The sequence below is a fragment of the Chelonia mydas genome, chromosome 2 (assembly GCF_015237465.2).
Source record: "Chelonia mydas isolate rCheMyd1 chromosome 2, rCheMyd1.pri.v2, whole genome shotgun sequence".
Taxonomy (NCBI): Eukaryota; Metazoa; Chordata; order Testudines; family Cheloniidae; genus Chelonia; species Chelonia mydas.
The window spans coordinates 192188416-192214728 of record NC_057850.1 but is presented as its reverse complement, the minus strand read 5'-3'; the positions used below and the strand labels follow the sequence as shown (position 1 = coordinate 192214728).

The window sequence follows — 26313 nt, the reverse complement described above, 5'->3', positions numbered from 1 at the left end:
TTTGGGGTTTGACTCCTGACTCTGCAATGATTTTCACTTTGTCTGTTCGGGCAAGTCACTTAACTTCCCTTGGCCTCAGTTTCCCCATCTGGCAAACGGGGGTAACAACACTGACCTAATGTTCTTCAACAGAGTACAGTGAGGATGAATTATTTTTCTGCAGAGAGATCAGAGATCTTCAGATGAAGGGTGCTCTGTAAATGCAAATGAACTATTATTATTCACTATAGTAATTTATAATAAAACTGAAATTGCGACAAGAACAAAATGTGTTTTGGGGAAAAATAATGATCTTCTCAGCTGGTTTTCTGATAAGCAGAACTATTCTTGTCTTTAGTAAACCCCAAAGTGTATGCAATGCCTCCATGGGCCTGAAAAGCCTTCTGTTGGATGGCTATACTGTATGTATTTTGTTTGGCCTCAACCAGGAGTTTATCTTAGAGAATTTTCAGTTAAAGTAATTAATCATGGAATCCCTAACAAATGCACAACTTCAAATGAAATCATATTGAGGGGAATATTAACTGCTCTGACCTTTTCTTCTTGTTTTGTCAAAAGCCGTTTTGAAGGATCTCTTCTAGGTGACATTGATATATGGGAGAAACAGAGAGAGAGAGGGAGAGAGATTATTCTCTGGCTCATAAAAAAGGGAAAGTTGAGGTTTCCCTACAGTTTCCAAGATTCACCTCTCATTGGCCCCTTGCTTATAGGCTTTCATTCATACTGGACTGTCTCGTCGTTATTGTGTGTGGTCTCTCCACAAGGCAGAACCATTTATTCCCAACTGCATGCCTGTCGTTGTTAGCACTGTTATGATAAGACCCAGCTAAGTTCTTCTTACACCAGAAGGCATACAGTAATTTATAAAGTATGACATGTCTCAAGCGTATTCTGCCTGAGTTATGGGTAGAGAATTGATTTATAATTGTGAAGTTGAAGTGACAAATGGTTAATATATTGCTGCAGAACGGTATGGGGAGAGTATACGTATCTTAATTTTTCACCCCTGAACCTTAGCTCTTAAGATGCCTCCCTTCTATTTGGGGCCTCTCGTTCCATAGGAATGCTCATCAGCTGTAATTCTGATTGGTTAAAATCCAAATGTTAACTCTGCCTCAGCATTGAATGCTATCTTAGCTTTGAGGATATGCTCTCTCTCTATTTTGTGTCTCTCTCTAATGGCTATACTAGTTGCACATATTCCTTAGGTTTCTGTAGGTTATTAAAATTTTAAAAATTGTGAGGTGTAGACTTTGTAGCTGGTGCTTTATCTTAAATTTTCAAATACTCCTAGCTTATGGTCAAAGTGGCTGAGTGAAAATTTATTTGATAGATTTCACAAAAATATAAGTGGTCTTTATCTTAGTAATAGCAAAATGATTGATGTTTAACTCAGCAAGTACATAGCAAAGACTGATTCTTGAGAAAGTGATGCACCATATCACAGAAAATATGGCAACCTTCAAGCCATACTTCAAAAGTTTATCAAAGCACGTCCCTCCTCATTATCTGCCCACCTTTCCTCTGCTCCTCTCAAAAAGGGAAAGCAACAAAACTGCACGTGAGTTACAGCAAAAAACTTAAATTACCAATAAAGGCAAAAAAACCTGAAATTTATCAAAAATAAGCTCAAGCTTCTATATAGTGGAGAGACATAACTTTTTCTTTTGACATTTATGCAGGTTTTATGTGACTATTTTATGTGCTGCTTAAAAAGAAGAAAAAGACAATTACCATAACAACCACAGAATCATGTGGCACATCTTCTGTCTGTGAAATGCCCAGCACATTAACTAAACCTGCGCTACCTGTATCTAATCTGAATAGGAATGCAATTACATATTTTTATTTAAGTTAAATGTCAGTCATTTTAGCAGTGTATTAATAATGCATGTTTTTTTCCTACAGTAGTCTATTTCCCATAATTATAAGGATGTATTTCAAACCCTTTATTTGGTTTTACATTTGTACACAGAATGCACACTCTATACACAAATGCTGCACATACATATGCATGATGCATACATACCACACGTACTACATGAACATTGCACTTACATGTACACACCACGCAGTGCCTGTACGTGCATATTGCTGAGATCATAATGCACACACACTGAATATGCGCCACACATGTATTGCTCCCACACACACATACCACATACACACTCACAGCTATTTCTTTCCTTGTTTTGTGAACAGGGGAAATGAATCTTGCTGGTGGCCTAAGGGAATGGTGCATGCTGAAGGCAGCTGGAGGGCATGCCTGATGTGTCAATTCCTCTCATGACACCATTTTTGTTTCTGCCTTGGGAACTCAGCAAATGGTGTCTACTGTTACTTGTCTAATGTGGACATGGGCATGTTTTCACAGCTGGAATAGACCTGCATTCTAATGGGGGGACATATAGTGTTGAAATATACACGCTAATCTGGTCAGCTAAAACAATAAAGGTTTTGTAGGGTGCTCAACACAAACTCAGATCCGGTAAGAATTTCAGGTGTTGTGATTGATGTAATCTCCTCCTCATGTCTGGAAGCCACTCCTCCATAATTGTATTCCTCCACTTTGCTACTGCTTTTGACACTATGGACCATCCACTTGGTCTCTTCCTGGGGCTTCTGTGATTTGAATGTTTCCTGGCTCTTCTCTTACCTTCCCAGGTGCTCTTTCCCAGTTGCTTTTGGCGGATTCTCCTCTTTCTCCACCCCCCTCTCTCGGTTGGGGTTCCACCAGCTCTCTGTCCTGGGACCATGACTTTTTTCCTCTTCTTCACTTGTGCTCCTGGTGACTTCCCTCTTCCTCTGCGATGGGTCTCTATTCTCACCTCCCTATTAAGGAGTGTCGAATCTGTTGTTATTTATGTGTGGGCAGTGTGCATCTCATTCAGTCTCTTACTCCCTGCCACATCTTTCTGTCTTTCGTGTATCACTTCTTGGATTCCCCACTGCTTCCACAGACTAAACAGATGAAAAACATATCCTCACAACTTTCTGCATGACGTTTCCCCAGCCTGGTGAATGGGCTGTTTTTTGCTCCTCTCTATACAGCTAGACTGACTGACTCCAGGATAGTCTCGTGTCTGGAGCAGCCTGTCCTAAACACGCCAGTCTTCCTTCTACATTCAGTTCAGCAGGATATGGTGTGTTTTTTCCTGCATCAATGGTGGTGTGCCCTCCCAGGGGAAGGAGGGAGGAAGAGCCTGATTTGTGGCACTGGATTCCCCAGTCTGAGGTGAACTTGTTCAACTTCTCCTGCCACCAGCCTCTGAAAAACTTATTTTATGGGAAAACAGAACAGTATTGCCCCGTATATTCTCACATGCTGACACAACCTCATGTAAGTGCAAATAATTACGTGTGTGGCTACACACACTAGTTATGAGCCAGGGGGTCCTTCCCAGGCAGCTCCACCTCTGAACAGACAAGGATGTGCTGCCTGGGCATATGGAAGTTTCCTTGAAGTTTCTGCCATTTACTAAACTCTGCACCTAGAAAGTTGGTGAACTCTGCAGGAGTGTTTGTCCGGCTGCTCTCTGGTTCTACAGGCAGGGTATATATACCCTGCAGGCCTCAAGAGCCATGGATACTGGGACACACTAGATCTGGGAAGCCTGCAGAGCTTTTTAACTGCAGGGCCAGAAGGATGCTTGGCCCTGGAAACATGCCCTTCAGTTCTGTGGAACTTTCAGGAGTGCAGGATTGCCATGTGTGGCCACCTCTCTCCACAATGGAAATTCATCCCCCACCCTGTCCTGGCGAGTAGGGGATGCTGCCACTTCTCAGCTTTGGGTCACTAGGCAGGAGGAGATTAGAAGCTGTAGGCTCACAAGCCGCACTGTCCTGCGGTTGCTCATCCTCTTCCTGTGGGCTGGGGACTTCCTCTTCCCTGGCACTCCACTGATTCTTGTTTTGAGGCAGGCTGGGACCTCCTGTTATTCTTTGGGTACCCCAGGGAAAAGGGGTTTCCTAGTCCATCACCTTGCTGCCACTGCTGCCTCCATGTTGGATTGACCAGGAAGAAGGGGACCACAGCTAGACTCTGATTTTCTCCCTCCCTGGCCTGCTGCCACTCTTTAGGTTGCCCTACCATAGCCACCAGCCAAGCAGTTGGGCCCCTGTGGGACTCTCACCACCAGCCCGAGAGCAGTATACCCTGTGGGGCTGCTGTGGTCCATTCCCTGTGGAGACTCCTGCCCAAGTAGCACATATAGGTGGTGCCACTAGCAGTGGAGCTGTGGAGGTCAGGGACCCACATTTTTTTTTTTACATGCCTACGGTCCCAGTTTGCCTTAGTTCAGCCCTGATAACGTGAGTTCTGCCCAGGGTTCCTTTAGAGTTTATAAATTATCAGCCTTGTGGACTTTATATGGTAACTAACTACCACTGTGAACTCTTAAAATCCTTTATACCCTGGCAGTTTGACTGTGGCTATGAACTTCATAAAATCCATCCAGTGTGGGCTGTGGAATTCTTTTAAACTCAGAAAAATTATAGTGAATAATGCCAAGCTTTGGAGAACAGTTAGAAGCATCTGTCCTCACTGAGAATGTCATAATTTAAGCCAAATCTGAAGCCAAGACTTGTAGAGATAAAATGCTACTAAAAATAAAAAGAATTCAGAAATCTTTGCGGAAGTGACTGCTTCTTATTTTACAAGTCGCCATGTCTGGATTTCCTCTCTGCTTTTCCACAAATGAACAGAAAAATTCCACACAAATTGGTTTAATGTTGGCAAAGTTAGTAGAGAAAAGGTTTGTTGAAAAATTGGTCACAGCCTTAAAAATGGAGAGATTACTGTCACTTCATAGTTCTATCTATTGTTGTCTGTAGGTGAGAAGGAAAGTTCAATCTGTCTTCATTCCTTTGGTACAAGAAGTAAGAATTTCTCAGCTCTAATCCCTAAAATTATCATTCTTATTTTGCGTGTTGTAAAACCCATGCAGTGACACTAAGAAGGCATTCTTGTGTGCAAAATAATAGGTGCAAACTGACAATTATTTGGACATGCCACTGCTGGATTTTTGCAAGAGCACCTGCTGTGGCTTCTGTTTCCAGGAATTCGAACTGTCTATCAAACCGGTTAAAAAAAGTGAAAACAATATTATTGAAAGAAAGTCAAGACTGCCTTTATAAATCTGTTTAAAAGAGACTGCTTAACAGCAGTGAGAGCTTTGTAAATTTAGCTTTCTGAATGTGTTCCTTTTCCTTTTGTGTAACATGTTTTTTTGCTATTTGTTCTTCCTTCATGAGGAATCCAGATATTTGAAGATAAAAATATTCCTTAAAACAAAGGATGCTTTAATCCTTTGCATAAGAACTTTATTTATGGCTGCAAGTGGCATTTCACTGCAGTGTGACAATTAAAACACTTGGCTGCACTCCGGAATCTAAACAATATTAAAGACGTTAGGGGAGGATGTTTCTAGACAGTGGTTCAGCTTAAAACAAAAATATCAGTGTATCTGTTGCTCTTCAATGTACTGATATTCCCCGTGTGTTCTGCAATGAATCTAAACTTGATATTTACTTGACAAGGAGTTTGCTTAAGAAAGGGCTTAGTAATGATTATGTAAGGCCATTGTGTTTTTCTGTTCTGCATGAAGGGTACAAGTACCACACAGTTCAGAATGTTTTAGATGACCTGTCCCATGATTTAATCATAAGGTGGTGTGGGAGGAGACACTTGAAAGAAATCTGGGAACTGATTGCTCCAGTCAAGTTCAGGTGCACTGCAGAAGAGAGACATCCAAGCTTCTGCTGTGCCAGTGTTTTAGTGCTCCTTCTCTGTCACATGGTCAACAGCACTGCTGACAAAGGCATCTCCATGGCCATGCCATTCTGCAAAAATTGGGTGCATAATGCTCTACTGGGGTGGCTCCCTGGCACCTATGATGGAAGCTGTAATGTAGACAGTGTTCAGGTATTTTTAGCACTGTGTCATTTAACCCCACTGTGAGTCCCACCCGTATGCATTATTGAGGAAGAATGGGGGTGGGGGCGTGAATGGTACTAGCATAAAGGTCTCTACACTTGGGCTATGGCTTAATTTTGCAAATTATCTTGCAACTTCAAATTAAAAAGAACTGAAATCCAAGAATTGCCAGTCAGAAAGTTGGAAATCTGACCAGCATTGGCTACTGTCATATTGGGATACCACTGTTGTCGCTGTGGTTCTCATAGCGAAGGAGTTACACCCTTAGAGGTTTTATAGAAGGAGGCTCGGTGTTCCCAAATAGCACCAGCAGAGGAGTACACCAGACAACTTGGACAGGGTTCTCCAGCTCTGAGTTCCATGATAGAAGAAGCAAAGCAAATCACGTTGTTCACAACAAACAGCATGCTCTGCTAAGCGATAGATGTTTGTTTTCTCTACAGTCCATTGGGTTAAAGTGTATCGAGATTCTTGCTCCTTTAGCAGTTCATTTTATCTCTTCTTTTATTATAATTTTTAAAAAATGACTTAAGAAAACAAATCATTGACAAATAAGCTGCAGGAAACTGTGGGGTCCCTAAAGTGCAAAACATGGTATTATAAATTCATGGGGAATGAAAGTGGAAGAGATGCTTTGCCCACCTTTACTTATTGGCAATATAAGTATGTAGTTTGTTAAAATCTGCTAATAATCCTGAAATATACATTGGGCTAGTACCCATTCTTCTGTAAAGATTCAGGACATCTGACCTACCAACACTGTCTTAAACAAGAACATTTACGCTGGAGGGCATTTGTGGGTACAAAGTGGTAGAAGTACCATGAATTAATCAGAATTGTTCATGTTGCTACCAGTTATATTTGCCTCTTTTGATCATTGATTAAAAAGGAATTTTGAGAGCATATTCTAATTCAAAGAAAAATATATTTAATTCTGACACACACATCCCCTCAGCCCAAATTCTTAATACTTTGATGTATGCCCAGACTATGGGCTAAGACAGAAAATAGGGGAGGTGCCTTATACAGAAATATACCATATTAGGGCTTTTACGGAGGTTTAAAAAAAGAGAGAAAAGCTTCCCTGTAGGTCTCTTAAATGCCATTCCCTTTGATTCTCCTCCCCTCTCATTTGGAACATTGTTGCCAGGCAAAGATGAAAGAACCAACCACAGATTGGTCAGCAGCCAAGTATTTGAGGGCTTCTGAGTAAGAGCTTCTGTAGCTATAGAAATAATTAAAATTCTCTCTGTGCTAGGTTGTATTTGTGTAAATCTTTTTTTGTTGAGTCTCTTAAACAAAGTAAGCTAGCTGTACAGGAAATAGATGGAGTCAAACCCTGATAAAGTAGCATTGTGAAGGCAAAGAATATGAATGTGAGCTTAGCCAACTAATCAATTATATTTTTGTGTGTTCTTTCAAAGTAAAACCTGAAATTTTATAAACTGTTTTTCACCATATGTAACCTGAATGTATGTGATGGGCTGTGTCAGTTTTACTTACATCCTTGTACCCATGTTCTTCATTAACTCAACAACTGTATAAATTAATCCATGCCATCCAGGAAACCTTTACATATAATGGTTTTGTCTTAATTGGCATAAGAGTTCTTTCTATCTCTTAAGAAATGCCTGGCACCTACATACTGAATGCATCACTGTGGTACCATAGAGCTTCCCCTGGCAACACTTACTAATCGAATGCAGAGCATTCTAAATGTGTTATCTGTGCATTTTCCCCGCTATGTCGAGTCCTCCCCATCCTATAATGGAACGTTCTACTTTGCTGAGGGTCAGGCCTGACTGGTTTTACACACACGAGTAAACCTACTGAAATCTACGCTGCCTCAACTCATAAAACCATGTAAGATGCTTTCAACGGTAGGAAAAGGAACCTCTTCCCCAGCCAACAGGGTTCCCAGTGTTCTGATTGCTGAACAGAACCAAGTAAAGGAGCAGGTTGTAACTTAGAACAGGCAGAACATATTATAAACAAAGAAAAGAAGTTGTTGGGCCAGCTCTGCAGACAGTCTGTCACAAGCTCGGAAGTGAGTTCCCAGGCTGGCAAAGGAAAGGAGCAGTTGCAGAGGTGTTAAACTCAGCCACTGGGGGATGGAGAACTTTTTGTGTTGATCTCTAGAGATCCTTCTACCAGCTTGAGGTAGTGGGTGCTGGTGTGCCTTCAAGACCAGTAAGAGTCACCAGGACAGAAGGTCTTTGAGGGCAAGGGATGTGAAGGGGGAAAAACTGGGATAACTTTAGTCTCTGTGGGGCTGGGTTCTTACACACCAAGAGAAAAATGAAATAGCATAGGTTCAGATCCTTCCCCCATTAAAGTCAGAGGCAAAAATCCCACTGACTTGAAATGGAGCCATTAGCAAGCTCAACGTGTGCGTCTGTAGCAAAGCTTTATGGGAACAGAGATATTTAGATCAACAAAAGATGAAAAGCACACATAATCAAAATACAGTCACTGTATCAGATTATGATTTTTCACTGAAGTGACCGCCCAAAACTAGAATGCTCTCAAATGTGAGCCTCACACCCAGTTGCATGCTGTCAGGAAACAGTAGTGAAATGCAGTATTTGTTACAGGTGAAAAATGCTTTTATGCTTCAATAGAACTATCCCCTCTGTGTTGCCTGCTCACTTACTAGCTACCAGCCCTCACCATCTCCCAGGAAGTGCAGCAATCTCAGAGAGGCGGTAGGGACCAGAGTGATGGTGGAAGAACACTTCAGAATGTATTGGGTCCTGATTAAAAGTGTATTGTTCTGCGGTGATCTGTTCATCTGAAAAATCACAACTGTGAATTTGCCTTTGCTTCTTTACGTGTCCTACCACTCCCAGTTAGGCCCTCTTCCGACTAGATCTGCTGACTCCTACAGAGCTGATTGTGTACAGATGGTAGCACAGTCCCGTTTGCTATGAAGTCTGCCTCTGGTCCCTGCAGTTTCACTCAGTTCTGTTACTTCTCTGACGCACACGCAGAGGGGACAGGCTCAGGAAAGTTTTTGTATTTCCTTATTCATAATATTTTTGAGACTTTACTTGGAATTGGAGCAGTTATATAGAACAGATCCACAAAAATCACTAAAATATGTGTAAGCCCAAACACAAGGCTGGTGTGCTGTTACTGATAGGACCAAGGACTGTATGTTAGGGGCTAGAGTTACAAGGAAACACCACTGTAGATTTAGACTGATAGTGGGTACTAATGGCTTGTTGTGTATCTATCAGGATAATATTCACGACTTACACAAACCTTGGGAACAGAAGTCTTGTGATCATTTTGGCTAAATGGGAGTTCATGGGAGAAGTTGACTAGCCTAGAAAATTGCCAACTTTTTAAACATTTAGCAGAGAGAAGACTGGGCATTTTCAGTTTGTCTCCATGCACTTTGTAATAATGAATTTTGGCAGCAATAGCATAAATCTTAACTTTATGTAATCAATATTTTGGGCTCTGTGTACTGTGGCCTCAGGAGTAGTTTGCTGTGTCACAAAAGCTGTCTGGACTCTTCATGACAAATCTTTTCTCGGATGAACATATCAAATTTCATTCTTTTTCCCTCCTCCCACAGATCCTTAGAATTTGCACAAGATACACACCAGAGCAAGACACTATGACATTTTCAGATGGCCTTACCCTAAACCGAACTCAGATGCACAATGCTGGATTTGGTCCACTAACTGACCTTGTGTTCACATTTGCCAACCAACTCCTGCCTTTGGAAATGGATGACACAGAAACAGGCCTACTTAGTGCCATCTGCTTAATTTGTGGAGGTATTGTACAGCATGAACTTGGATACTTTAAAAACAAATCCATTAGGATCTCTCCTTTCTTAATCATTTACATTGCTAAAATATATAATAATTAGATATTTAAATAATAGCTATTTAAATAAATATAGTATATATTTATTATATATAGATAGATCTATGTAATATATTAATTTCTATATGCAAGTTACATTCAGGGCTTTTCATTTGGCCAAAGTTTGTAGTCCTTATACAAGTAAAATTGTCATGGAAATCAGTCAGCTAGATCACTGGGAGTTTTGCCTCAGAGAGGAATGCAGGATTTATCCTATTGGGTCTTTTTTTTTTATTGTAAACTATATATGGTATTATGTGCACACAATTTCTTTTGTACAAGAGGGATTTTTAATTTTTTTATCCAACTGCTGTCCATAAATATGTGTGCACATACACGTGGGTGTGTGTATACACATATGCGCGCGCGTGCACACACACACACACACACACACATATATATATAGACAGAGAGATCCTGGGCTCAATCCTCCTTTCCAAAATTGTCGTTATGAACAAGATTTTACTCCAACAAATACACCAGTGGTGCTGACTTGATTTCTTGGGTTTGATCATGACTTATGTAAACAGACACTCGCAAGTTAAACTCTAGTCAATTTCAAAAAGTTGTTTCAGCTGCACCTGAGTGTCTCTGCCGAATTTTACTGCTCTTTTTAAAATAATGCTTCTCTTTCACCTTTTACTGTGCAAAACTCTGACACAAACAGGAGAAACTGACCTAAATTCGAAGTAGACGCTTAGGTGCTGTCAAATGCGCATAGCAAGCAACTTTGTTGTCTCTAATTTCTTTCAGCTATAATACTCTTAGGCGTTACCCACAGCAATAGCTAGCCAAAAATGTAGAGACAGAAGTGTGATTGTTAAACTAGTGGTATACCTTTAATATAACTTTTATTTAAATATTTTTCTAAGCAGAACCCATCGGAATAACTGGGTTTCTTAATGTGAGACATCAGCATCAGTGTGAGTGGCAAATCAGAACCCTGAATGTTTCCAGTGACATTTGTTGTAGTTCAGGCTAGTGCTGCCATCTGCTGATAGGCAAAGGTAATTGACTTGTTCGTGGAACTCCTGATCCAGTAACCAAATGTGGCCTTTTAACTTAGTTGAGTCTCATTATAAAAATAAACACAAACAAAATTAAGTTCAAAATGTTACATTTAGCATCATGCTCATCCCCTGGGGAGGGAGAGACAGGAAGCAGGGTAGTAAGGGTTTTGCATTGCTCGTATTGTAATGCCTCCAAGTAACTGAGGAACAGCATGGGTAAGATAGGAGGAGACTCCCAGCTTGTTCTCTTCCAGCAGAAGGATGATGACCGAGAGAAGAGACACAGAGGGGTGGGCGTGAAAGAGGAATGAACTAAAAATCGGGAGACCTACAGAGTTTCATTCAAGAACACGGAGGAACCTCTTGTTGTTTGAAGGTTGTGAAAAACATTAGATTTATACCAATGGCAGAATTTTTATTCTCTCCAGACCGCCAGGACCTTGAAGAACCAGCAAAAGTGGATAAGCTACAGGAGCCATTGCTGGAAGCACTGAAAATTTATATCAGAAAGAGACGACCCAACAAGCCTCACATGTTTCCAAAGATCTTAATGAAAATCACAGATCTTCGCAGTATCAGTGCGAAAGGTACGGTGTGCGGTGGCCTCTTCACCATCACAGTGTCAGGAGACAGCTGGCGTGTAGAACTGGATTTATGCAAAAACAAAACCCACCCTCTTTTATTTTTCTTTGCTGGGAAATCTTTGTTTAATTCTTTTTATCTATGTTTGTACTACACCCCCCTGTAGATATGCACCGTGCTTTAACGGCACCATGCCGTGTATACAGAAAATGAGATTTTGGGCAAAGATGGGTTAGGAATGAAATTATGCATCACCAGAAACTGTCTTACCAGTTATTTTAACATCAGAATCAACCTCTGAATTGGCCTTTGTTAATCTTCTTTTGTATGCAACGTGTGGTTGATATTTGGTGGTCAACCATCTAACTGCTGCATCGAGGGTGACAAGGTGTTGCAGTCCCCCTCCAGTCTTCCAATTGTGCACTCTCTCCACCACGTTTGACCACCTGCATTGCTGCCCTGTAGTTGAACTCTGAAGATTGGGCTGAGCCAAATTTCTGCATTGTGGTGACCACTCTGTGACACTCGAGTCCAGGATCTGTGTCCAAGGTTGCAAACAGGTGGATGTAAGTTAGAGCTTCTGAAATTCATCAGCATGTCTTGTCCAGAGTTGCTGCCACACTGTGAGGATGTAGCTGTTGGCCTGGATATGCCATTGTTCATCTGAAATTGGCACTAGGCCAGCAGCACTGAACATGAGTGTATGAACAGCTGCTGAAAAAGGATGTCACAAAGTCAGTCGTTGCAAGTCAGCAGGTATAGGTTTTCCTTCTGGAGGTAGGCAGATACTCATCTCATCAGCTTTACATATGTGTAACTGCATTGGCTTCAGTGGAGTTACACCCGACTTACACCAGTGTGAGAGCAGAGGCAGGTCATGAATCTCCAGTTGAATAGTTAGTGCACTGATCCATTGTATCACCTGTCCCCTGTTTTTAATGGTCAGTATTCTACTTTCTTGAAAGTTTCCAGCCTCTCTCTTCTCCCCTGCAGATATCAAAAGCAATGTTAGGTTTCCTTCAGCTGCTAGATTTGTCAGGAGATTTCTGTAGTAAATTAATGGAATCTGTTATACTGATTTAAAAAAAAAAATGACTGCATTTGTATTTGACAGCATGCCTCAAAACTTTTCCCAGTCAGATCCCAGAAAAGAAGTCAGCATCTTAGTATAGTTGCTTTCAATTAAAATCTAAGTTGTCATAGCTTTAAGACCACAGGGATCTAGGTTAAGAGGTTAGAATTCAATTTATATGGTGACGTGAGATTCATACGCTGAAGTGAAAAGTTAGCCTTAAGGCTTGATGTAAATTAAAAGATCATTCTAGAGGGAAGTTCCAGAACTGGAGTAGAAAGCAAAAGTGGTCTTCAAAGATCTAAATATCATACATAGTTTAATAAAGCTCATCATTTGTTCATGAGGGTGAAGTTCAGAAAGTTGATTGTCTCTCTATCGGGCTAAATTTACAAAGTCAACCTGTAACAACATAAGGCTATAAAAATGTTTAGGAAAGGTCACCCAGTCTACCATACGTGCTTCTGGGAAATTTTGTCTTATTTCCACTTTCCTGTTTTTTTTTACCATAGCTCTTCTTATTGTAAGCGGGGGAATAGTCCCACTATTGTGGGGAACTTTCCTGGCTTCTGCACTACCCCGGTGAAGTGGGCTAGCGAAAGGATCTGAGTCCTTGCTCCCGCTTCCTTTACCCAGTGGCCTCCCTGCCCTTGAGGACTCCCCTTCCCCTTCCACTCTCCTGTCTGGCAAAGTCCTCGTAACCCCAACAAGGCTGGGCCCAGGATTCCTGGGGGGCTCTCAACCCCCAACCCTGCTGCGGTCACCTAAGACAGGGGCTAGGGTGTCCCCACTCCGGGGTACTCTCTCTGCACTGGGCACTTCTCTGACCCACTGATCGTTACACACAGTTTAAAGCAAATGCAAGTTATTTAACCAACAATTAATTTTAAAAAGAATAAGAAAAAATGGGAAAGGTTAAAGGAAACATCACAGTGTCTCTGGAATGTCAGGGCAGTTCACAGTCTGTTCCTTATAGGTTCCAGGCCGCCTTCTCAGGCTCTGGCTGTGCTCCAGGGATGCTGTGGGTTGGACACTCGCTCTGGTGGTGGCCACACTCTCAGGCTCTAGGTGGCAGGGCCCTTCTTCCCAACGTTACCCCCGCCCTCTCAGGGTTACCAATCCCCCTCTGAGTCTGGCCTGCAGAGCCTCCTGGCTGAGGCATCTCCCTGTGCTGGGCCCACCCTCGCTGTCCCCAGCTGCTCACGACACCCGGCCCCAGCTCCAGCCCCACTCTGCCTCCAGCTCCCTCGGCTGCTTCAGCTCTCCTCCCAGCACAGATCTGCTCTGTGGGCTGCTTCTGTGAGTCTGGTTCCCAGCACTGACCTGCTTCCTGGGCTGTTTTTCTGGCCCCTCTGGATCTGGCACAGCTCTACTCCCCAGCTCAGCTTGGGCCCCTGCTTTCACCTTAGCTCAGCCCCACTCTATCTGACCCAGGCAATTCCAGCTCACACTGAGGACAGGACCTCCCTGGCCTCCTGACTCCCTGATTAGCCTGCTCGCCCTGTCATTCAGGCTGACCTGGAGTATTGGCCTTTCTCCATTGTTCCTGGGGACGAAGTCTCAGGGTCCTGATTTCCCATCAACCCTTCCCTCTTTTAGTACTGGAAGCTAGCAACTAAAACACCCCCACTGAATGTTAGTAAGGGGGCAACAGTCCCCTTACCTTATCCATGCAAATTGCATCCAGGCACCTATATCCAAAATGCAGATGTTCAAAATACCTGCTCAGCTCCCCCCTAAACCTGTAGGTGCCTCACTTTCCACGGGTAAAGTCCCCTTAGGGCCTAAATTTCTCCCACAGGGCATGCACCCAGCTACCTGAGTCCTAGCATGACTGAGCAGCTTACTGGTTAAGGCCCCGAAGGGTTCATAAAGTAAGTATTTGGCCCATCTTGCCTGCTGGGCCCAGTCTGGTAGGCATACTCTCAGGCTAACATGTCTATTGGATTGAGTCCTGCATAAAATATCCACCACCATTTATCCCAGTGATTAGAGCAATACCTGTGTTCAAATTCCCAGTCTGCCTGTTCCTGTGTAGCAGGAACTTGGGTCTCCCATGACCCAGGAGAGAGTCCTAACCTCTCTCTGTGGCCCAATGAATATTTAATTATTGACACAGAAGTGGAAAGTCTTCAACAGGAGACACAGAGATCCAGCTCATCCAGTGCTGCCTGCTCAGTTTTTTAAAAGGACTGATCTGACTTCAGCACTGAACTCCAGGGGACGGTTCTCAGTCGTGACTCCTGAGTGGTCCAGAGGGAGGCACCTCCCTCTCAAGTTAGATGCCTAACTCCCTTTGAGGGGCAGGTCTTAGGATACGCTCCCCCCTCCCCCTGTCTGCTTTTTCCTATGAGTTAGCTTATGCAGTTCCCTGCTCAGAATCCTGCTGCTTCTTCAACCCTTAGCTGAACAGTTGGCCAGAGCGATTGTTCACCATTTGGTCTGTTCCTGTACGACCACAAGGGCTTGAAAGCCCAAGAGGTCAACTTTGGAACAGACTTGATGAATCCATGTAATAGCAGGTCTGCCTCCATCCCTCGGTTGGTGGAATTTTATCCTGGATGTTACAAGCCGTCCGGAGAACGGCATTGTCGTGATATGTCTGAAAAGTGGAATACCCTGTCTGTGGACAATGGCCCCAGTAGTCTGTAGACCAGAGCGACTGTAAAATCTGCATTACAAATTAAATAATTCCATTTGATACCCAATGTACAACGGTGGCATTTTATGTGGAAAGCCTCCAGCTTTCCCCAGTCTGAGTGGCATAGTCATCCATGTTTCACAATCGTACAACGGTACAGAGAGGACACAGCTCAAATAGATTCTGTACTTGGTTGTTGTGCTGAGATTACATTGCTTCCATATTCATGGTAAACGACCCATGGCAGACACTGCAATGCGAATCCGATGAAGAACCTCCATGTGCAAGTTGGAGCATGCTGGCTTTTATAAAACCCATTCTTAGGCACCTAACTTTCCCCTTCCATTGTAGAGGGCACCTGAATGCCTAACTTGGGGATGTTAATTTGACTTGATGCCTAAGTCCCCCTGATGAATCCCACCCTCTGAATACCTATGAGCAACAGAAATGCATTACTGTGGTAACTGAAAAGGAAAGGGATTTTTCAAAGGAGCCTAATTCCCTTACATGCCAACAAAATCTCCACCATGCTAGCTATTTAAACCCAGTGCATTGTTATCAGTTTCTTGAATTCAGGGTAGTTCTAAGGTTTATTTGGGGGTTATACAAGCAGTGAGGGAAAGTAAATCCCTTGTTAAGCTGCAGGCATGGAGTACTTTCCACATACAAAATGTCATACTGGATAAAACAGAGGCCTCTTTAGTTAATTGTCTTGTCTGATAGTGGCCAATACTAGATACTTTAGAGGAAGGTATAAAGAAACATTAGTATATAATTATGGAACAACTTCTACAAGAAGACGGTAAGTTTCTTCCTATCCCATTAGTAATTGCTGGCTCATGCTCTGAAGCATATGAGCCCTTTTTTATTGTAATGCATTCTAGAGTGCCATTTCTACATAAAAATACAATTAGTTCAGAGGAAACTGGTGCTATTACCTATAAAGTTTCCAAATACTTTAAACTACATTTTATTGCTTAGTGGAGTACAATCCTTTTGTTAGGAGGGATATGATGACATGTTAAAATAGTTTCTATTTCATGGCATATAATGACTTCAGGTTGGAAAGAAGTCCATGCTTAACCGGTGTTGTTCACATTTACCGTTTCTAGCACTGCATTTTATAGTCTCTCATACGTATATTTAAAATGTCAAAAAGCCTGTGTCTGTTTATCAGCCTGTTGCAGAGGTTGCTGTAGTGTTGAAAGGATTAGAAACAAAACCTTAGAGTAAGCAGGGAGTGATGTTTTCTTATTTATTTTTGTAATCAGCTATAGAACATCCCTAGGAACAGACTAGTGGAAATATTGGAAGTATGTGTGTGTGTAAAGCAACTCCAGCAAAAATATCAGAGTGCACTCTACTGCTAAACAAATAAGATTTTCTGAAATTTCAAAATTAGAAGCCTTATTCTGATCTCATATTGTTGTAAATCAAAAGTAAATGGCGTAACCACAAAGGAACCAGGCCCTGTACATTAAGGCAAATTCTACCCTAACTTATATTTTATATCCTTTGCTGCTCCAGTACATGCAGTGGAGCTAAACTGATTATGAATCAGGACCTTCTCCCAGTCCTTTACTTAAATTTGGTACTTTGTAAAGTTTTACCAGTATGGATGATTCTGAAGAGAAGTTGAAAATGGTTTTCTTTCACTAAAAAGAAAGTTACTGGTCAGTCCCTTTACCCATACTGTAGCTTGTAGCTTTTATTTTGAAACTTCACAAAATGTTCAAAAGGAATTGATCTAATACTGCTTTTTAGTGACAAATAATTCTGACTATTTTATGTGTACACTCAAGTATGGCTTTTTTTACACTACTACAATTTATGAAATATTTTGCTTATAGAACCTTGTGCAACTCTGAAGGACATAAACAAACCACTGACCCCAAAATCTTGTAAGCAAAATATTTCATAAATTGATTACAGGCAAGGAGTTTAAACTATCAAACAGAGAAAAAAATCAAAATGAAAGGTTTCACTGTATCCCATCTCAATGGGAATACTTTGTCTTGAACTGAGATTTCTAAAAGTAATGCTTAATATTAATATGAACAGCCACGCTACTGTTAACCCAAAGGGTTTTTCTGTTGTTTTTAAAGGTGCAGAACGTGTCATTACATTGAAAATGGAAATCCCTGGATCAATGCCACCTCTTATTCAGGAAATGTTGGAGAACTCGGAGGGACATGAACCACTGACACCAAGCTCCAGTGGAAATACAGCAGAGCACAGTCCTAGCATCTCACCCAGCTCAGTGGATAATAGCAGTGTCAGTCAATCTCCACTTTTGCAATAAGACATTTTACAGCTACTTTAGACATTCCTAATACCTTATGTACAGGGATGAAAAAAGCAAGAAAAACATTTTTACTTCTGCTTAGTTTCTGGACTTAATATATATATTATATTAAAACTCAACAAGGACCAAGAAGTTTTCATATGTATCCGTATATTACTCCTTGCTGTTTAAATTCGTAAAACTAGAAAACGTTTGAAACTCTAAATCAGCCATTTCAATCAGCAACAAGAAACTAGTTAAGCTTCTATTTTCTCTTCTGAGCAACCAAGACTGCATGGTGACAAGACCAAGCTCAAACTTTAAATTCTGGTTACATTTCTGATGACTTTGTACATACAAATGTATGGCTCTACTGGCTGTTTGGTGCTTTCCTTTTTTGTCTTGCATATCTAAAAGGATCAGGACATCAAGTTTATAAAAAATGGACTACTTGTACATGTCCAGCTAAGAACATTTAAAAAGACATTCTGATTTAGTTAGTATGAAAACGTGTCATTGCTCTTTTTGATGCCCTCAGTTTCTATCTCCTTCCCCAAAAAAGTATTCAAAAAATCTGCATCAGTGTAACTACCAGATCAGTTATTCAGATGTCAATTGTTCCACTGTTAATGTCACTTTAAAAGGTGGTTTATTACTTGGCTGATGACATATCTACACATTTTTTTCAGTGCTAGCCTCCAAGGCAGAAACACTTTTTAGTGTTACCATGTTTTTGTTTACAAGCCATTAGGGAAACTTCATGGGATAACCAACAGGCTTATTCACTACTTTTGAACTGGTGAGTCTAGTTTATTTCCTTAAGAAACTGGGGCCAGGAGTTGGGCTTTCCCAACATGCCTGATGCCAACGGGCTACCACAAGGACTTCCAAAATACATGGGGGAGAGAATCTGGCTTCTTGACCTTGTTAAATCACTATGAATCAGAGTGAAAACAGTGGTAGAAGGGTTAACTGATTTAAAAAATGTCAGTTTCTTACGTTTCATTTAAAGCACTAGTGGATTTTTTTGATAGATATATATATATATATATATATATTCTAGCAAGTCTGTGATGTACTTTCACTGGCTCTGTTTGTACATTGAGATTGTTTAACAATGCTTTCTATGTTCATATACTGTTTACCTTTTTCCATGGAGTCTCCTGGCAAAGAATAAAATATATTTATTTTAAAACTGTGTAGAAGCAGTACCTGTAGTCCAAATCTTCACACAAGAGTGACAGTTTTCCATTTTTAATGTTTAAACTTCATTTCAAAAAGCAGGTCTGCAGTTTGCAACCATGACAATTAAAATATGTGCTTTAGCACAGCTGACTAAAACATTTCTACGAGCCAGTCAGACAAATACATGACATTTCAATGAGTAAAAAAGATCATAAAACTGTAGGTGTAAGAACAAAATGTTAAAATGCCTACACACAATAAAAACCATCAATTACATCATCACATAAAATAAGTCAAATGTACAAAAGTCTGCGACAGAAGGGACAAAAGGACAACACAAGATATTTGTTGGAAAATGTTTGTGTGCTCTTTGGGCACTTAATTAAACATAGTAAAATCATCATCTTCATCAGACTCTGCAAAATATTTCACTTCTTTTCTAGCCCGACCCATCCGTGGCTTAGATGCTGGTTCAGAAGCAAAGTCTGACTGAAAGATGTCTACATCAGAATCCTGGTCAAAGGAGGCTTTCTTGGATTTCTTAAAAAGAAAAAGAAAAAACCCATGATGCGATAAAAATACAGAATTCTGACATTCACACTGGAAACAAACATTTCTATAACATCTAGATTCTAGACGTATCTAAAATCCCAGTTCAGAATAATGATCAGATTTAGACATTTTAAAATATTGTAAAAATGCTTCATTTGATACAGAAAATAGCAGCCGGATATCAAGAAGCCAAACCTTGTCCTTTTCATGCAACAACAGACCCTGAACTGACCTTGCTTGGGGCTGACTTGGGTGTTTTCTTCCCAGGGTTGTATTCACCTTCATTTTCAGAACCAGATGCTTTCCTTTTCTTTGATCCTCTACCCTTTCCTGGTTGAGAAAAAATAAAATAATTTTACTGATATTAAAAAAGTGAAATTTCTTGGTGTTCAGAATGTTAGCAGATAGATTTCTAAAACAGTTTAATTTCATCCAAAGGCTAAAACATTCTACAGTTTCACTTCTATCTATGCAAAATGTAAGTAAAATGCTACCATTCTGCCACTCCAGTGTGTCTCACTTTCTGTATCATACCTTTATTTTGCTTCTTTGAAACTATCATCTTGTCATAGGAATCTCACTCTTGCATTTCATGCACTCAGTTCAGGACAGGGCAGTGCTCTACTAGATCTACAGCTGTTGGATCTCTGAGGCGGTGGTAGTTAAATGAGATCTCCACTCTCCTTACAGGCTATCCATGACCAACTGTCATCATCATCTATTCAGAGGAATTAGCCTGATGTCTCATCACTGAGGCATTCTTTCCATGTAGTCTCTGGCTATTCTGTTCAGTCTGCTGTGTTGTATCTACTTAGGAGCTCTCAACTGTGAGGGAGTGGACCTACTATAAAATTCAGCTGTGGCCATAGTGTGAGGGATGAAAGCTGGTTTCCCACTGAACTGATTCAAAGGGCCAAAACCTCCTACACTAGGATATCTTTGCTCTTTTACTGGGAACATGAGACCCAAGAGTGAAAATGGTATCTGAAGAATAAAGGTTCCTGTAAGAAACATGAGTAATAATGAAGAAAGAGGTTTTGTACCATTAAATGAATTTCCATAAAGTACAGTTCACTTAGCAGTTTTACAACATTGTCTATTGTGGGAGATACCAAGTCAATGTGTAATGCTGTACCAATGAGAAACATCTCCTGGTGCAAGTGCTGGAGGAACCAACTAGGGGCAGAGCTCTTCTTGACCTGCTGCTCACAAACCGGGAAGAATTAGTAGGGGAAGCAAAAGTGGATGGGAACCTGGGAGGCAGTGACCATGAGATGGTCGAGTTCAGGATCCTGACACAAGGAAGAAAGGAGAGCAGCAGAATACGGACTCTGGACTTCAGAAAAGCAGACTTTGACTCCCTCAGGGAACTGATGGGCAGGATCCCCTGGGAGAATAACATGAGGGGGAAAGGAGTCCAGGAGAGCTGGCTGTATTTTAAAGAATCATTATTGAGGTTACAAGGACAAACCATCCCGATGTGTAGAAAGAATAGTAAATATGGCAGGCGACCAGCTTGGCTTAACAGTGAAATCCTTGCTGATCTTAAACACAAAAAAGAAGCTTACAAGAAGTGGAAGATTGGACAAATGACCAGGGAAGAGTATAAAAATATTGCTTGGGCATGCAGGAGTGAAATCAGGAAGGCCAAATCACACTTGGAGTTGCAGCTAGCAAGAGATCTTAAGAGTAATAAGAAGGGTTTCTTTAGGTATGTTAGCAACAAGAAAAAAGTCAAGGAAAGTGTGGGCCCCTTACTGAATTAGGGAGGCAACCTAGTGACAGAAGATGTGGAAAAAGCTAATGTACTCAATGCTTTTTTTGCCTCTGTCTTCACGAACAAGGTCAGCTCCCAGACTACTGCACTGGGCAACACAGCATGGGGAGAAGGTGACCAGCCCTTTGTGGAGAAAGAAGTGGTTCGGGACTATTTAGAAAAGCTGGACGAGCACAAGTCCATGGGGCCGGATGCGCTGCATCCGAGAGTGCTAAAGGAGCTGGCGGATGTGATTGCAGAGCCATTGGCCATTATCTTTGAAAACTCATGGTGATCAGGGGAGGTCCTGGACGACTGGAAAAAGACTAATATAGTGCCCATCTTTAAAAAAGGGAAGGAGGAGGATCCGGGGGAACTACAGGCCAGTCAGCCTCACCTCAGTCCCTGGAAAAATCACAGAGCAGGTCTTCAAGGAATCAATTCTGAGGCACTTAGAGGAAAGGAAAGTGATCAGGAACAGTCAGCATGGATTCACCAAGGGCAAGTCATGCTTGACTAATCTAATTGCCTTCTATGACGAGATAACTGGCTCTGTGGATGAGGGGAAAGCGGTGGACATGTTATTCCTTGATTTTAGCAAGGCTTTGGATATGGTCTCCCATGGTATTCTTGCCAGCAAGTTAAAGTATGGGCTGGATGAATGGAAGATAAGGTCGATAGAAAACTGGCTAGATTGTCGGGCTCAACGGGTAGTGATCAATGGCTCCATGTCTAGTTGGCAGCCGGTATCAAGTGGAATGCCCCAAGGGTCGGTCCTAGGGCCGGTTTTGTTCAATATCTTCATTAATGATCTAGAGGATGGCGTGGATTGCACCTTCAGCAAGTTTGCAGATGACACTAAACTGGGAGGAGTGTAGATATGCTGGAGGGTAGGAATAGGATACAAAGGGACCTAGACAAATTAGAGGATTGGGCCAAAAGAAATCTGATGAGGTTCAATAAGGACAAGTGCAGAGTCCTGCACTTAGGCCAGAAGAATCCCATGCACCGCTACAGACTAGGGATCGAATGGCTAGGCAGCAGTTCTGCAGAAAAGGACCTAGGGGTTACAGTGGATGAGAAGCTGGATATGAGTCAACAGTGTGCCCTTGTTGCCAAGAAGGCCAATGGCATTTTGGGATGTATAAGTAGGGGCACTGCCAGCAGATCGAGGGACGTGATCGTTCCCCTCTATTCGACATTGGTGAGGCCTCACCTGGAATACTGTGTCCAGTTTTGGGCCCCACACTACATGAAGAATGTGGAAAAATTGGAAAACGTCCAGCGGAGGGCAACAAAAATGATTAGGGGACTGGAACACATGACTTATGAGGAGAGGCTGAGGGAACTGGAATTGTTTAGTCTGCGGAAGAGAAGAATGAGGAGGGATTTGATGCTGCTTTCAACTACCTGAAAGGGGGTTCCAAAGAGGATGGATCTAGACAGTTCTCAGTGGTAGCAGTTGACGGAACGAGGAGCAATGGTCTCAAGTTGCAGTGGGGGAGGTTTAGGTTGGATATTAGGAAAAACTTTCTCACTAGGAGGGTGGTGAAACACTGGAATGCGTTACCTAGGGAGGTGGTGGAATCTCCTTCCTCAGAAGTTTTTAAGGTCAGGCTTGACAAAGCCCTGGCTGGGATGATTTAGTTGGGGATTGGTCCTGCTTTGAGCAGGGGGTTGGACAAGATGATCTCCTGAGGTCCCTTCCAACCCTGATATTCTATGATCTCATGGCTGACTAGTTCATATTAGGAAATGAACAGTTTTCATGACATTCAGTTCTAGTTTTAGGAACAATGCTGTTTTTTCATTCACAAAACTCAATTTGACCCTGTGTTATACAGAGAAGCTGAGAAAATCAGACAATTCACTTAATACAACATGCTTGGAAGTGTAAGCTTTAGTGGTGATGGGGTAACATTAGTAAGATATAATGTAGTAAAATTCTACAGATATGTATCTATAGTAAAATAATACACTAATCGTAACAATGCAGTGCACCAAAATCCTTACCTTTGGGTGGTGCAGTCTTCTTTGGAATGCCAAATTCTGAATCTGAATCAGAGTTTATAATTTCCATCTTCTTCCGCTTGGGAGATCTTTTAGGTTTCGACGGTATGTCTGAAGCTGGTTTTGCTGTTCACAAAATCAGAGATACTAAAGGTGCTGAATTCACATATTAGATTAATAAATCTTATAGTTAAATAAGAAGATACTAGGCACTCTGATTATAGTATAATTATCATGTAGCATGGGGTAATTAATTATTTTTTGTCAAGGTCCAGATTTCTTGGTCAAGGTATTGTCAAGGTCCAGACTCCAGAGAAAATAATACAAAAACAATAACAATAGTGATGATAAGTAAATAAAAAGAATAAAACAGTCCATTCAAAAGCATCTGGCGGTCCCGATTTGGCCCATGGTTTGCCTATTAACTACCTCTGATGTAGCAAATGAGTAGGCGAGAAGAGTTTTCTGTACTTGGGAAAATTATGCCCCTTATACTCAGGCTGAAGCTTTCTCTCTGTTGCATTAGCTGGAGGTCAATATTTGTCGTTTACGGAATTAACTGCATCAATGAGGTTGGAGCGCAAAAACTGAAATGTTTTATTTAAGACTCTTGTGTTTTGTGCGCAAATAACTCAAACACAGCTTTGTTTTAAAGTCTAAAAATGGGTATTTGTTTTTAAAAACAATGCATCACTTCAGTTTTGAAAAAAGTTAAATTGTCTGCATCCACATACAGAGACTTCAAGTGTGCATATTTCTTTTTCACATTTATGACAGCTGAGAATGTTAACCTCAAAATGGAAAAATGTTCTATTCGAGTAAACATTTTTCTTTCAATGTTCAGTTTTATGGTTTTAGACTTACATAATAAATTAATAATAGTTACTATATTGCACAAAGCCCAACTGTTTGTGAAGTGTGTCCCAAAAAAACAACATTCACTGCCCTGAAAAGTTTATAGCTGCTATCAGACATGACAGTTACTTGGGGGGGGGGGGGTGAGAAGGAGAAGGATGGGATAAGAGCAGTAAGATATAGTGAGGCTAGTGAACAGCACAGGCAGAGAAAACGTTTTTTCTGTTTGAAGAAGGATATGAAAAAGAAGAGGTAGCAGGAAAGAAAGCCTACGAAACTACTGGGGGGAAACAGAGGAGGCAGGATACAGAGGCCGGTGTCATGAAGGAGTAGATGAGCTGGGTGCAGGAGAGGGGAACGGAAACAAGAAAGAGACAAGGGCAGAAAGGTATGGAGGGGCAGAGTTGTGCAGTGACTTAGGGCCAACTAGTTTGAACACCATGTGGAGGAGAACCATATTTTTCACCATTTTAAGTTAAGGTGTGTGGTAAGAAAAACAAGTATCTCATCGTTCACTAACAGCTAGCAAAGCACTTAAGTATGCATTTATAATTGCTTTGTTAGAGTGGGACCTAAGTCTCTTATCCTTAAAAGACAGATCCTCTCTCACTGCGTTAGCAGTCCACAGGCCAGTACGCCACGAGATGGAACCCATAAGGAAGGATTTGCTCACGAGAAGAAATAGCCCGTGGAAAGACAAATCAAAATGAAAATGGGAAGCATTTACACAAGCACCACGACCAGAGGGTTGCCCAGAAAGATCAGTAGCTTTGTGCCTCACTTTCCCTTCAGAACCATGACTGACAGAGTTGAACCTCCTGATGAGTCTTGACGCTGGCTAACAGGTCTAAAAAAAATCCGAACATCACTGCGGGACCAGATTCAGCCAATGAACAATACACTTACATGGGGACAATTCACCCATTCTAATTCTCTCTGCAGCACATGCAAAGGCCTTCCTTGTGAGAGAGACCAATTCTGTCATCCCCACTGAAACAAACAGGGGACCCCCAAAGCTTCAAGGAGGGCCTCTTATCCTCAGGATTCCTAGTATCCAAGAAAGACAACTACGCTAAGTGAAATTGACCTTAATCTCCAATTCCCTACCAGATTCAGAGAATCCTGGTGATTTCTCCTCAGTGCTCATGTTATCTTTTATTTCTCTTAAGAACAGCCGTAAGAGATCCAAGAAGTGCTCTGAGCCTTTAGATTAGTTGTTTGCTCAACCCACTGGAGAAAACTTCAAAGCATGAGCACCTTGGAGTGACTACTTCAGTTTAAAAGTGCCTCCTGGAGCTGTCCGATATGGACCTAGAGTTTCACTCAGGTCATGGAGCCTCTAATGGCCAAAAAAAAAAAAGTTCATGAACAGCAATCTAAATTTTAACACTAATCTCAGATATGGAAAGAATTAGGATCTGTGATCACAGTGGCCAGTGAAGAGAGACAGACTAATATAATTAAGAAGCTGGAAGGGGTTTGTACCCTTTGTTCCACACTACTGGGTCCCAAGGAAAGGAACTCCCACTATGGGGATCTGTAGAAGTAATGTTATTTAGGAGAACTACTCTTCAGTAAATAGGTTGATTTACTACAAATCAGCTAATTACCTTTTTTTAGGCAGCTACTGTTTTACCTTTGAGTTTTTTCTGTTTGTTTCAGGGTAAATGAAGATGAGAAAACTGGAGCAGAATCCTCTTCATTCACTGTCTAATTTTGTTGCATCTAAAAGCAAAAAAGAAACGAAAAAAAGAGTTCAGGACATGATGGTAAGCATATACATTGACTGCATGATTTAATTCTACTAGATATAAAATGTATGTGATTCCAGTTAAAATTAAGGCTATGAAGAAAGTACAACCTGACTTCTAGGGAGTCAATAAGGACATTGCAAATTCTTCTTATCTGTGATAATCTGACAACTACAAAACTTTTGGCATATGCTTGTTTTTCTAGCATTATTCTTTCCAGATTTACAGAGATTTTTCTGATTTGACCAAATAACCTACAAAGTCTGTATTGAGTGAGTGAATGAGTGTGTGTGTGTGTTTGTGTGTGTGTGTGTGTGTGTGTGTGTCTATAGTGTTAACTGAGTAAACATACCATCATCTGTCTTCTGAGAATAAGATGGAAATGAGAACAGGTTTCCAAAATCTTGATTCTTCTTGTCGTGAGATGTTTTTCTACTTTAAAAAAAATGAAAAAAAGAAACTGTATATGCATTGTGCTATACACATTGTACTGTACAGGCACTTTACTAAACACTTCAGAGATTAAACTAGTATTGTAAAATATATAGCACTTTTGCCACCTCTTTGCAAAAATTTACCACTATATAACTATTTCTCAGCCAAATTCTTTGACCATTTGACATTATTGGAAATTTTCAGTTTTGCTATTTTTGTCAACCTATTTTGTATACTAAAACTGAGGCAGGGGGCATGGTGAGAAGCAGAAAAACTTAGCAATGCCATTTGGCAAGCAGCACCTTCAAAACTATAGTACTACTTGGGCCACACTATGCTTGCTTCCACATAGGTGCATTGGAAAGG

The 26313-nt window shown here is 41.3% G+C and overlaps 2 protein-coding genes across 3 annotated transcripts in view; one reads left to right on the top strand and one right to left on the bottom strand.

Moving 5' to 3' along the window:
• Positions 1–18555, top strand: part of RARB (retinoic acid receptor beta) — a 501245-nt gene extending 482690 nt beyond the window's left edge. Inside the window, 3 exon segments of the mRNA XM_043540918.1 lie at positions 9519–9723; positions 11253–11411; positions 17225–18555. Coding sequence (XP_043396853.1) covers positions 9519–9723; positions 11253–11411; positions 17225–17421 — 561 coding nt within the window. The 3' untranslated portion in view covers positions 17422–18555.
• An 86-nt stretch (positions 18556–18641) lies between these two features.
• Positions 18642–26313, bottom strand: part of TOP2B (DNA topoisomerase II beta) — a 129323-nt gene continuing 121651 nt past the window's right edge. The window contains exons 32-36 of one of the 2 annotated variants that reach the window (XM_037890409.2): positions 25865–25947; positions 25372–25486; positions 22910–23032; positions 19373–19470; positions 18642–19128 (exon numbers count right to left, since the gene is read on the bottom strand). In XM_037890409.2, coding sequence (XP_037746337.1) covers positions 25461–25486; positions 25865–25947 — 109 coding nt within the window. In that variant the 3' untranslated portion in view covers positions 18642–19128; positions 19373–19470; positions 22910–23032; positions 25372–25460. The remainder of the gene's footprint in view (positions 19129–19372; positions 19471–22909; positions 23033–25371; positions 25487–25864; positions 25948–26313) is intronic. The other variant, XM_043540916.1, reaches the window with a different exon arrangement.